The sequence below is a fragment of the Phocoena phocoena genome, chromosome 18 (genome assembly GCF_963924675.1).
Source record: "Phocoena phocoena chromosome 18, mPhoPho1.1, whole genome shotgun sequence".
NCBI lineage: Eukaryota > Metazoa > Chordata > Mammalia > Artiodactyla > Phocoenidae > Phocoena > Phocoena phocoena.
This window is the reverse complement of record NC_089236.1, coordinates 15,796,860-15,808,763: the sequence shown is the minus strand read 5'-3', so window position 1 is coordinate 15,808,763 and position 11,904 is coordinate 15,796,860. Positions and strand designations below refer to the sequence as shown.

Sequence of the window (11,904 nt, the reverse complement as noted above, 5' to 3'; positions counted from 1 at the left end):
AACAAAGACCTCTCCTCACCCCGAGGAGAGAGAAGCATGGCGGCTCTCTGGTGGCCGTGTGGGCAAGGGGTTCAGGAAGGAGCACATGAGCCCCCTGCAGAGCAGCCGCGGGGACGTGAGGACATCAGCCTGGCCCTCAGATGACGGGGTGCCACAGCCCCAGGGTCAAGGACAGAAAAGGAAGAGATGGCGCCAGCAGAAAGGACAGGGACACCTGAGGTAAGTGGTGGTCTTGGATACGCGATGCACGTGGGTGTCGTCAAAAAGCGCCGGAGGGCTTCCCTGGTGGCGCAGTGGTTGAAAGTCCACCTGCCGATGCAGGGGACACGGGTTCGTGGCCTGGTCCGGGAAGATCCCACATGCCGCAGAGCGGCTGGGCCCGTGAACCATGGCCACTGAGGCTGAGCGTCCGGAGCCTGTGCTCTGCAACGGGAGAGGCCACGACAGTGAGAGGCCCGCGTACCGCAAAAAAAACACAAAAAAACAAAAACAAAAAGAAACAAAAATCGCCAGAGCCCGAGGTTTTACTGAATTCTGTGGACAGGCCCAGCTAAGATTTTGGACCCAGCGGGATCGTCCTCGTTTCACAGGCAGTCATCCCAAACGCTACGGCACAGGATGTGAGGAGGGCTGGCTGTCCCTCCTCTCCTCGAGGCCAGCAGGGTTTCCAATGAGCCCGTGGGGCCCCGGCAGCGTGGTCCACAAGCCGCGGGGAGGGGTGACCTAGAAAGTCCAGGGCTGGCGAGGGGCTCCGCCGGCGGCTGCTGCTGCTGCTGTCGGGCTGGAGCCTCAGCCACACAGGGAGGGGGGCCGGGCGGGGGCCACAACCGCCTGCGGCTTTCGGACGCACGGCTCCTCGTCCCGGTCACTCAGGAGCGGAGGCAACTTGCTCCCCGCTCGTCGCCGGCCGCGGTGCCGTGCCGGGACAGCCCGTCAGACTTGAGGGAGGACAGGGACACTTGGCTGATGTAGCGGACCTGGTCCCAGGGCGCGGCCCGTGGGGAGTCGCGCCGCCGGTTGTCTATGCCGATGTGCACACTGACCTGGGACTCGGTCAGGGGCTTCATGCGGCCCTGCGCCCGCGCCTCATACCACGCCAGCTCTGGCTTCCTGTAGCTGCAAAGCAAGAATCCAAGAGCACCTGAGCCATTCTGGACACACAGCCTTTTTTTGTAAAGCTCGGTGAAGGCCTCTCATGAAGTCTTTAATAACATGCAGTATCAGGGCCTCAAGGCTTTTAAAGGAAAGAAAGGCCACCAAACTCCTATGGCTCAGGGCAAGTTCCCAACTTAGAAACTTTCTAGCCAAATGCCTGGTACATAGTAGGCTGTCATTAACTTTTGTTAACTGAAAGCAAAAGTAAATAAAGATCCCTTTTAAAAAAGGAAAAATGATTACAGACAGGGGTCCTACAGCTACCTCTCGACATAAACAGCCGTCGAGCAGAGTAACGGGAGGAAGCAGTGCGCGGTGACTGATCAGAGGTAAGCTGTTGGCTCGCGGTGGACAAGCCGTTACACAAACACACGCCGGGCCCCGCTCAGGGCGCACACCCACCCCGCCCCCCGGGCCCGCCGCGGGGACGCACCACTTGAGCTGCAGTGACGAGAGGACCACGGACACGGAGGAGGCAGCCATGGCCGCCGAGCCCATCCACGGCTGCAGCACGACGCCGATGGGCATGAAGACACCTGGCCAAGAGGGGGGCTACACTCAGGCCGCAGCCCAGGGCAGACAGCGAGGGGGGCCCGGCCTCGCCGCCCACCAGAAGCTCTCCTCAGGGCAGCTCGGAAGCCCCTGGGCTGGCCGCTGACTGCGTGCCCGTGGGCCTGAGGTGGGCGGTCTCAGAGCTGGGTGGGGGGGCGGGGGCACCGTCAAGGGGACTGGGGTCCCCCACCCACCCTGACCTTCCTGGGACCATCCAGACGTGCCATCACCTGTTTGGGGGAAGCTCCAGGGGACAGGGCGCCCCAGGAACTTGCAGGTGCCACCATCCAGGGGCACCTCGGGGGTGTGAGCACCAGGACAACAGGCTGACGACCACGGGCCCCCTCTCCACGGACGGTCCTCCCTCAAGGGCGTCAAAGCACCTTGATGAGGGGCAACAAGACCAGGTCCTGGGACAGAGCCGCAAGCCCGGGAGGGGACCAGGTCCTGAGCTGGCCGCAGGGCAGGAATGCACCTGCTGGAGCCGGGCTGTGGTGGACGCGCTGATCCACCGCGTGAGGCAGTGCCGACAGCTCGGACACAACAGGGGAACGTGGGGTGCGGCACTCATGTTTAAAAATAGGTCTTGGCCCATGTAGGCGCTTTCCTTGCAGGAGTCTTTGGAACAACTCTTCCCTCTCCGGTGACACAAGATACAGTGGGGGAGGGAGGACTTAGGGAGCAGACAATATCCATCTCTTCCCATGATTATTTCTGAGTCAGGATAAAACCTAGGCGGGATTAATTCTTAAGACAAAGTTCTAAAGCACTGATCCCGGGCTTAGCGTGTAACGGGTGCCCCATAACTGTTAATATTGATTATTTTTCAGACTGTATGTCTTAATAATGTTCCAGAAAACAGGGCCAAGGTAAATAGGGTTGAGCAGCTTGGCCAGCTTTTCAGAGAGGCCAGCAGTGAACAGAAGGCTTGGGTTCTCCCTGCAGTTTCTCATTTACCTTTGGAGACTTACAAAGCGGAACATGATAAAATCAACTCTTTCTTCAAGGCTTCTGGCCACAACTAGGGCCAGAGGCAACAGGGCAGCGAGGGCCTACCTGCTGCAATGGGGATCCCGACCAGGTTGTAGATCAGTGCCAGCACCAGATTGAGTCGTATCCTCTGGACGGTCCTCTTGGAGAGGTGAATGCTGGCCACCACGTCAAGCAAGTCATTCTGCACGAGAGGAGCACACGGTGAACTGCGAGCTCCACTCTGCGGCCCTCGGCACTCCTGCTACGGGCAACAGCGAGGGGAGACGCAGCAGAGCTCACTCTGATGAGGACGACGTCAGCTGCCTCGATGGCCACGTCCGTGCCCGTCCCGATGGCGATGCCCACGTCGGCCCGGGCCAGGGCCGGGGAGTCGTTCACACCATCGCCCACCATGGCCACTCTCTTCCCCTCGTTCTGGAGCTCCTGGACCTTGGCCACCTTATGAGAAGGCAGCACCTCCGCAAAGACTTTGTTGATGCCAACCTGAAAGGAAAGAACAGGAGTCAATAAAAAAGCAAATAACATCCAGTGTTGCCGAGGGGCAGGAACAGGAGCAGAAGCCCATGAGCCCTCAGCCTCCAGGTCCCGTCACCAAGTCCTGCAGATGCCAGGCCGCACGGCAAATGTGCCCCCTGCTCCCATCCCAACACCCCGTGGTGGTCTGGGACCCTCGCTGGCCTCCTGCCCACATCCTGCCCTCCCAACAATCTTCTCCAGATGCCGTCCCGGTGACCTTTCTGAAACAGTAATCATTGGTCATGTTACTCTCCTGCTTCAAGGCCTCCAGCGGATCCCACTTCCCTTAGGACAACGTCCAAACTCGTCTGCCTGCCTCCCAAGGTCCCCAGGTCAGGTCCTGCCTGGGCCCAGCTCCCCGCACCCCACCCCCCAGCCCCAGCGGGCCCCGCCTTGGCCTCTCCACCTCGCTGCTACCTTTGCACCCGCAGGCGGTGCTCGCGCTGCCTGCTCTGTCCTGCAAAGGTCACTTTTCCTGCCCCCAGCACCCCTTCTTCTTCATCTGACTCCTGCAGGCCTCGTCTCCCCTGGAAGGTGTCCCCAGCCCCCGCCAGGCTGAGGGGTAAGCTGGCAGCTCCCATGCGTCCCGTGCACTCTGCCACTGGAGCGCCCAGCACCTGGTTTACACTTGGTCCCTGGGCCACCCTCCCCACGGGACCGTGAGCTCCTCGAGGGCGGTGCCCTCTTCACTCCTCTCTGTAGCCTCTCTGTCACAGGGGTGGTGCTTAGTAAGTGCTTGCTGAATGCAGGAACAAGTTTTAACGCGGGAGTGGGTGTACTCTCAGAAGGATGACTGACGGGGCACTGCCGCTCCCTTCCCAAGGAGCAATTCCTTCTTAAAAGCAGACAGCTTTACACACATGTCCGCAAGGGGTGGTATACAGTTGTCTGGAGTTTGCACTGGAGCCCTCCCCGCGAGGCAGGGCAGGCAGACATGCGGTCGTGCTGCCCTCGTGGCCCAAACTCAGACCCTAGCGCCGCAGAAGAACTGCCAGGACCCAGGGGCTTATCTGGTGCAGAGTGAGAAGAGCTGGGCGGGCAAAACACTCTGTTAATATAAAGGCTACAAGATTGTTTATTTCAGCCCTCAAGCCATGGTCTTTTTTCCTCAGTGCAGTGACTGGAAAATAACGAATGTTGGAACAGCTTTTCCGGGGCTGCAGCCACCATGCAGGAATGAATGATGGCACCCAGGCCCCAGCAATGTGATCTTTGGGGCAGCAGCAAAGTGGTCCCCTGTGGGATGTGCACGGCTCCGAGATCAAAGCGTGTGGAGAGAAAAGCCCCAGCGAGGGGGGAGGACCAGAGCAAAGCTGAGTGCTCACTGCACCAGTGCTTATCTATCCTCCTTAAACTGTTTCTGCCAGCTTGAAATCGCTTGCAGTTTCAGATGTGGGAGACATCCCGGCCCCCGGCCCTTACCTGGGTGGCAATGGCTCTGGCTGTCTTGCGGTTGTCCCCCGTGATCAGAACCACATCCACGCCCATGCTCTTCAGTGTGTGCACGGCCAGGGCGGCCTCCTGCTTGACCGCATCTGCGATGGCGATCATGCCACAGAGCACACCTGTAGGAGACACCGCAGGTGAGCACACGTGGCAGCGCCCTGGGCAGCCCGAGAAGCAAGTAAGACTTCATGATGCAGGACAGTTTTCCTAATGCCATGTTACACGCCCAAAGCAAAACACCAAATTGTACAACAGAATACGGTTTTGATTTTGTTTTTTTTTTAATTTATATACATTTCCAGATGCGTACAAAAGTCTGGAAGGACTGTTAAAAACTTAACAGTGGCTCTCTGAGGGGTAGGATAATGAGGGATTCCATTTTTTTTACAGCTCTCAGAATTTTCCAGATTTTCTGAAAGGAACATCTCTTCCTTTGCAGAGTGCCTGACTCATAATAACTCAACACCTGTTAGCTATTAAAACATGAGAAATACAACAAATGCTACTTAAAAAGTGACACATGTCCAAACAGCTAGAAAATCAATCCTTCCTTTCTGTCTCTTCCTACAGAAAACACTTTGTAGAATTTTTTTTTTTTTTTTTTTTTGAGTGACTCTTTAGGTACTGACACAGGAAGGCATTCGAGGACTGGGGACTGAGGTGTGACGGGAGCAGTGAGGGTGAGGATGTGTAAGAGGCACTTTTAATTGAGCCATTTCCAGCTTGACAAGCTGAGGGGGTTGTGTGTTTAAAGGACTCGGGGGAAGGTATGGCAGTGGGAGCCAGAAAAAAAGAGAGAGAGTGGAGGTGGAGAGAGAGAGAGAGAGAGAAAGAATATGGGAAAAGAGGAGCATTCAAAATACAGCAATTAAATTATTTCTTATTTGCATGTAGTTTTTACTTCTATTAGCAGAAACTAATAGTAACAAAGTGATTCCAATCTACCTGAGATGTAAAGCCCAGGATAGAACCTGAGTACTAAGATACATACAATCTTGAGAAGTTCTGTGAAAGCTGCAGGGGATTTCAGTGTGTAAAGCATCTTAGAGTTAAACCTCTTAGGAAGCCAACTGCTGTTTCACCTGCAGTGATGAATGAGAAAGGATGACTTTCAACTGCCAACCTGGGCAGATGCAAACGATGGTGGGGAAGACAGTTTAGAATCCCAAGAGCAAAGGGGCTGAAGCCATCTTCACTCTGGAGGCAAAGATGGAGGTGGCCAGAGGGGCCCTCAGGATTGACAATGAAGTGAAAAACATGGCAAGACAGCCTTTTCAAAAATAGAACTAAAATTAACAGTGAGAAAGATTTACTTTAAAAAAAAAAAAAAGGACTCTATTTCTTTCTGACGTCTCCAGCTTCACTTGAGAGCAGAGGACGGGGGAGCAGAGCAGTACCGTCAATGGCCACCAGGACGGCCGTCTGGCCTTTCGTCTCGTGATGGGTCATCGCGTCACTGATGTCGCTGGTGACGGTCAAGCCATTGCGCCTCATCCACTCTCGGCTGCCGATCAGCACAGAGAAGGTCTGCGGGACCGCATCTGCTTGAAGGAGTGTGTGGTTATTCCCAAAGAGGCCAAGTTCACGGTGAGAAAGCACTAAAAACCATGGGACGGTTTCAACAGCAAAACATCCACTTGACGGTTCTGGAAAAACCACAACCTAGTAAACACCTCTTGGAAAACCATCCTTAAAGAACCAGGGGAAAAAGAACAACTAACATGCAGAACCGTGGTATGAATGAAAACATGTAAAGATGTTACAAACATATTAAACACCGCGTAGTGTACCTACTGGCCTTTAGGGGCGTTCGCTGCTGCCGTTAGACTGGATTAGAATTGGGATTAGAAGCGGTTAATTATTTGGTCAGCGCCGAAAGCCAGTGTGGACTAGATCCATCACTGCTTGGTACAGATGATGCAAGGTGAGTCAGCTAACAACTAGCCTCCGTGTATGAAAGGTTTTGAAGCTATACCTCCTAAGAGGCCAGCTGAGTCCTGCACCTGTCACCTCTACCTTAGGTGTCACTGATAGACCAGTCCCTGGAAGGCGAAGGAAAGGTCATCCCAGGGCTTTAACTTGCCATAAGGCGGTAATAGCTTCTAACAAAATCTAAATCCAGATTTAACTACTATCATACTTGAGCAAACACTAGACATGGGTTTTTTGGTTTGGGGGCGTTTCTACTCTCTTATGCTGATGGCTAGCACCCTTTGAATAAGAAAGACCGTTATTCAAAAAGCAGCTGTCCCTCCAGTGCCCCTTCTTGACTTGGGCAGACCATTTCCATTCACTTTCCCTGACGGCTGCCAGCTCTGTAAATAAGTCACGTCCCATCAGAGTTGACCACATGGAGGTTTCCTGTTTAGGAGGAACAAAAGGAAGACTCCCATCTGCCTACCCTGTAGCTTACGAGTCTTATCCCAAGACTAACCTGGGCTAAGAAAGAGGAGACTCGAGACTAGGGAGCAGGTAAGCAATACTCCATGACTCTAAGTCACACACTGCTTTTGTCTGCCATTAGCGTCAAGATTCAGCCACATCAAAGAACAGGAGAGAAGCTGCAGGCTTCCCTGGGAGACAGGCGTGCGGCGCACCAGCCCTGAGTCACCTTCTCCGCAGTCAGGAACCACGGCGCGAGCCTGGCATGGCGCTCTCCATGGTTGGGCCCGGCCCCCGGCGGGCCAGGCAGCAGAAACCGAGGCCAGGGATACCTGTTTCCATGGGGATGCTGCTGACCCCGTTCAGGTGGGCGGTCGGTTGGCCACGTGGGCGCTCGCCCTGGGCCAGGATGCCCTCCACGTTGCTGACTTTACAGCCGATCCCACAGCCGGGCACCGCCTGGAAGTCCGTGCAGTATCCCAAGGTCTCTGTGCCAAGTTCCTGGGAAGGAAAGTAGGGGAGAGGAAGCAGAAAACAGGTGAATCGAGAGGGAGTCAGGACAGAGGTGGGGGTGAGGCGGGGGGAGAGCAGCAGACACCAGGAATTTAGAGGGAAGGGAGGGACGGGAGGAGAACTTCCGGGAAAGGCGGAGAGATCGACGCTCAAGTCAGCTACTCTTTCTCTCTTATAGGACACAGTCATTTAAAACAGCCTCAACTCTCTCCTAGAGTTTGGATGCCTGGGGAGAGTGGACAGGTTGCAGTCCAGAAAGGAGAAAGGCAATTCACATCAAACACCCCAAATTAAGGGCTGGGGTCAGGGAGGGGGTGGCGGGGATGAAGGTGCCAAAGGGAGGAAAGATTTTCTTTTTATGTTGCAAATAATTTCATAAAAACGATGGAATAGGTAAGTGGTAACAAACTATTTTAAGGCCATCAAGGGATAATTGCCCATGGCCAGACCCTGGTGGGGACGTGGCAGGAGAAAGGGAAGGGCTGGGTTTATTTGGGTAACAGAACCCAAAGGAAGGATGCCTGGGGGTGAGCAGAATTCTTTCTGAAACATCAGAAGGATGAGAGGGGAAATAGCCGCACCCTACACAAAGGACACGACGCGAAATGAGATTTCTGAAAGATTCCCTGTCCGGGAAGAGTTGTCAACTTTTCCCCAGGGCATCCATGTCACCTACATTTACTGATAATTGTCCTGTTCAGACAGTTTACATGTTTTCAGGGCAGTATTCTGGCACATCCTGCTGCCTCCATGCGCAGACTGAAAACAAAGCTAACTAGGCCCTCTCACCTGCAGAGGTCAGAGGAGGAAGGCTCCCCACTAACTGTGCCAACAAACCACAGTCCTCTGGTCACTTCTGCTGCTTCCTCTCCATCTCAGGAGTCCCCAGTGGAATGGATTTCTCCCGACCTGGCTCCAAGACCCCCTTCGTTTTTGTATCCCTTTGCACGAAGCGCTCGTGAGGGACTGAACACGCCTGTCTTCCCCACCCGACCATCAACTCCCAGCAGGCAGAGCTCGCATCTTATGAATTCTTACTCCCCTGAGCTTGGGATGCTCAGGAAATGCCTAATGAATGGCCGTTAGCTCATTAACACTGAACTGCTTTGTGAAGATCTGGAAACGTGACAAGGGACCTGCGGCTGTGCGCTGCATCCCCACCTGCTCCAGGGGGCCTGCTCAGCAGTTTCCAGACCACACGAGCCAAGGCCTCTGTGGAGGCAGCTGACGTGGGGGCCAGGGGCAGCGAGGAGGAAAGGCGTGTGAGGAGGAAGGAGCCCGGAGTCTTCTGGCCCAGCTGGGGAGAGCGGGGGAGCCGGGGGAGCGAGGGCCCAGCAACGCCCAGTCCACCTACCTCTTTACAGTACCTGGTGACTGCCACGCCCAGGGGGTGCTCACTGCTGGCCTCCGCAGTCCCCACCACAGCGAGCACCTTCCGGAGGGGCAGCGTGGCCACGTCCACGAGCAGAAGGACCCGCATGACTTTGGGGACCCCGTGGGTGATGGTGCCAGTTTTGTCAAACATCACAGTCTTTATCTGCCCAAAAAACCACATCTCAGTGACCAAAACACAGATGGAAGGGACTCTCAGAGTCCTCACAATCTCGAGGCAGAACTTCACTCAACCCACCCCAAGCAGGTCACAATACACTCCTTCAGGACACGCTACAGAACCCTCTGCGTCCATCCCAAGGCTCAACCACTCCCTCGGCCAAAACATTGTTTCCCTCTCTGCCCAGTTAAAAAAAAATCCACACTCCGGCTTAACCTGGACCAGGGTGAGCCAGAAGCTCTCACTCTGATGTAACAAGGAGGAACCACCGTGCAGTAACGCCGTGTGGCCTCCTCCTCGGGTCGGATCAGGAGCGTGACCCTGGGGGGTCTGCCCATCTCCCGGTCCACCGCTATCTGCTGGGTCAACCACTGTTTCCTCCGGCCTGCATCAGTGCAAAAGCCTACGGAGAATAGTGTTCTCGAATTCCAAGTTCACAAAAGGGAGGGAGTGTTCCTTGGCCATAATAACAAGCAACCACAGAGCTAGTCTGGGGACCTGTTCCCCTTGGTCAGCGGCAGCTTGGCACTGGTCCCCACGGGTCTGGGCTCAGCCAGTCGGAAGCAGCCACACTCGGCGCCTGAGCTTGCGTGGCCGGAGCCCAGCAGTTCCCTCGCTCCACGCTCCCCTGGACCCGGTACCAGGTCAGCCCTTGTTGTGCTCAGACTGCGTGCTGCAGGCTCGGTCCTCCCTCATTTAGCAAACATCAGCTCTGCTTCTCGTTTCTGACTGAGTGGGGCCTCTTCACCACTACTAACCGGCCTTCCTCTGACAGTCCTGGCCAGCTTCTAGTCCAGCCCCCGCTCCGTCGCCAGGACGATCTTCCTGCAGGCGCTTCACCCCCGCCCCTGCCCCTGTGTGTCCCTGCTGCTCTTGGTTAAGCTCTGGACTGGGACTGAATAACCCTCCAAAGCCCTTCAAGGCCCCTCTCTCCCCTCCTTCCTCCTTCAGTACCCTCATCTCCTGTCAGTTTCTCTCTCTTTCTGGACCTCATTTAGTTATTGAGAAAATAACTGTGGAGTGACTCCAACATGCCAGGAGCGGGGCAAGATGCCGGGGACACAATGGCGGGGACATGTTCACGGTCTCCAGTCCTACGGAGTCTGGGACCAGGCAGCACAGCCCCCCCGAGTCCTTTCCACGTGCTGGTCCCACGGCCGGGACACCCCTCCCAACCTCTGTTGTCAGCTGACAGGTCTCAGACCTCCCCTGAGCACCTGCACCAGCGACAACCCCATCCAACACACACGGGTCTACAGTTAGGCCCCTGAGGAACTGTCCTCACGGCATCTCACACTCTCCATGGCGCCGGCTGCTTGCTTGCTCCGTGTCCGTCTTTCCTGCTGGACAGTAAGGTCCTTGAGAGCCAGGGCCCAGCACAGGACCCACGCAGAGAAAACGCTCAACAGGTACCAAAGAAATAAAGGGAGGATGGAAGGCTGGGGACTGCTGGGCTGAAGGGAGATTCTTCATAGACACTGCTACCTGCTACTCCACCCGAGGTCCCAGGACCCTCCCCGATCACGCGGAGACAGCGCAGCTACTTTCCCCGGAGCCCGACCACCTGGCTGTGAGCCCGGAGCTGTACATTTTAGCTGCAGGCCTTTGGCAAGTCGCCCAGCCCACTCCTGCTGCACTTCCCTCACCTGTAAAATGGAAACAACCAGCGCCCACCTCAGGGTTGTCGATGAGATTAAATTAATATTTATACAGCACTTAGGTCTTTGACCGTGAGCTGCTGCCGGTCCTGCCGTCATTCCCAGTTAGTCCTGGCTTCCTGTTTTACTTACTTAGTAGTGCTACCCTCAGTCCTCTTTCAGGTTTTTCTCTGAATATGAAATTTAAACAGGTACTATTTTCACTAGGACTCTCTAAGTCAAAAAAAAAAAAAAAAAAATCACGCAGCATATACATACAGCTACAAAATCACCCCAGCCAAGACCTCGAAGGAAGCGGGGGCCAACCTTGTGGGCCAGCTCCAGAGGCTTGCCTCCCTTGATGAGTATGCCATTCTGGGCGGCCACCCCCGTGCCCACCATGACGGCCGTGGGCGTGGCCAGGCCCAGAGAGCAGGGGCAGGCGATGCACAGCACCGTGATGGACGTCTGGAATGCAAACCGGAGGACCACCTCTGCCTGGGAGATATGCTTGCTGGATGTCTGACGAGAGGAAAGAGACAGAGGTAGGGTGAGAGTTAGATGAGGCATCACACGGAATTCTGATCATACGAGAACATTCCACTCTGTCGTGGCCTATATGGGAGTAGTATCTAGAGAAGAGTGGATACATGTAACTGATTCACTTTGCTGTACAGCAGAAAATGACACAACCATGTAAATCAACTCTACTCCAAAAAAAATTAAAAAAAAAAAAAAAAAAAAAAAAGAACATTCCAGCGCAGGTGGGGAATCTGAACTGGCATGATGAGCTGGGCTCCAGGAGACACGGTGCGTCCCGCTCTGCTTTGCAGGTATCGCGTGGTTCACTTTACTGCTCCGTATCCTACTGTTCCAACCTGATCCTACAGGCTTTCCTCAGGGAAAGGCATTATGAGAAGAGAGAGGCACATAAAAATCTCCGATAGGGGAAGAGCACAGGCTCTAGAATTGGACCACGTAGGTCTACATCCTGACTCTGACACTCCGTGTCTTAGCTTCCTCACGTACAACATGGAGGTAATAATACCCAGCTCACAGGTTTTTGTAAGGATGAAATGAGGTAACATACATACAAATACATACAAACATAAATATACATAGTACAACACCTGACGTAGGAGAGGAGTCTGAGAAAGT

The 11,904-nt window shown here is 54.8% G+C and overlaps 1 protein-coding gene across 1 annotated transcript in view; it reads right to left on the bottom strand.

Annotated features, from left to right (window-relative positions):
- Nucleotides 1-869: 869 nt before the first annotated feature.
- ATP7B (ATPase copper transporting beta) overlaps nt 870-11,904 on the bottom strand; it is a 53,834-nt gene continuing 42,799 nt past the window's right edge. The window contains exons 13-21 of the mRNA XM_065895906.1: nt 11,074-11,268; nt 8,912-9,094; nt 7,377-7,545; nt 6,060-6,203; nt 4,639-4,781; nt 2,980-3,183; nt 2,764-2,881; nt 1,589-1,691; nt 870-1,116 (exon numbers count right to left, since the gene is read on the bottom strand). Coding sequence (XP_065751978.1) covers nt 870-1,116; nt 1,589-1,691; nt 2,764-2,881; nt 2,980-3,183; nt 4,639-4,781; nt 6,060-6,203; nt 7,377-7,545; nt 8,912-9,094; nt 11,074-11,268 — 1,506 coding nt within the window. The remainder of the gene's footprint in view (nt 1,117-1,588; nt 1,692-2,763; nt 2,882-2,979; nt 3,184-4,638; nt 4,782-6,059; nt 6,204-7,376; nt 7,546-8,911; nt 9,095-11,073; nt 11,269-11,904) is intronic.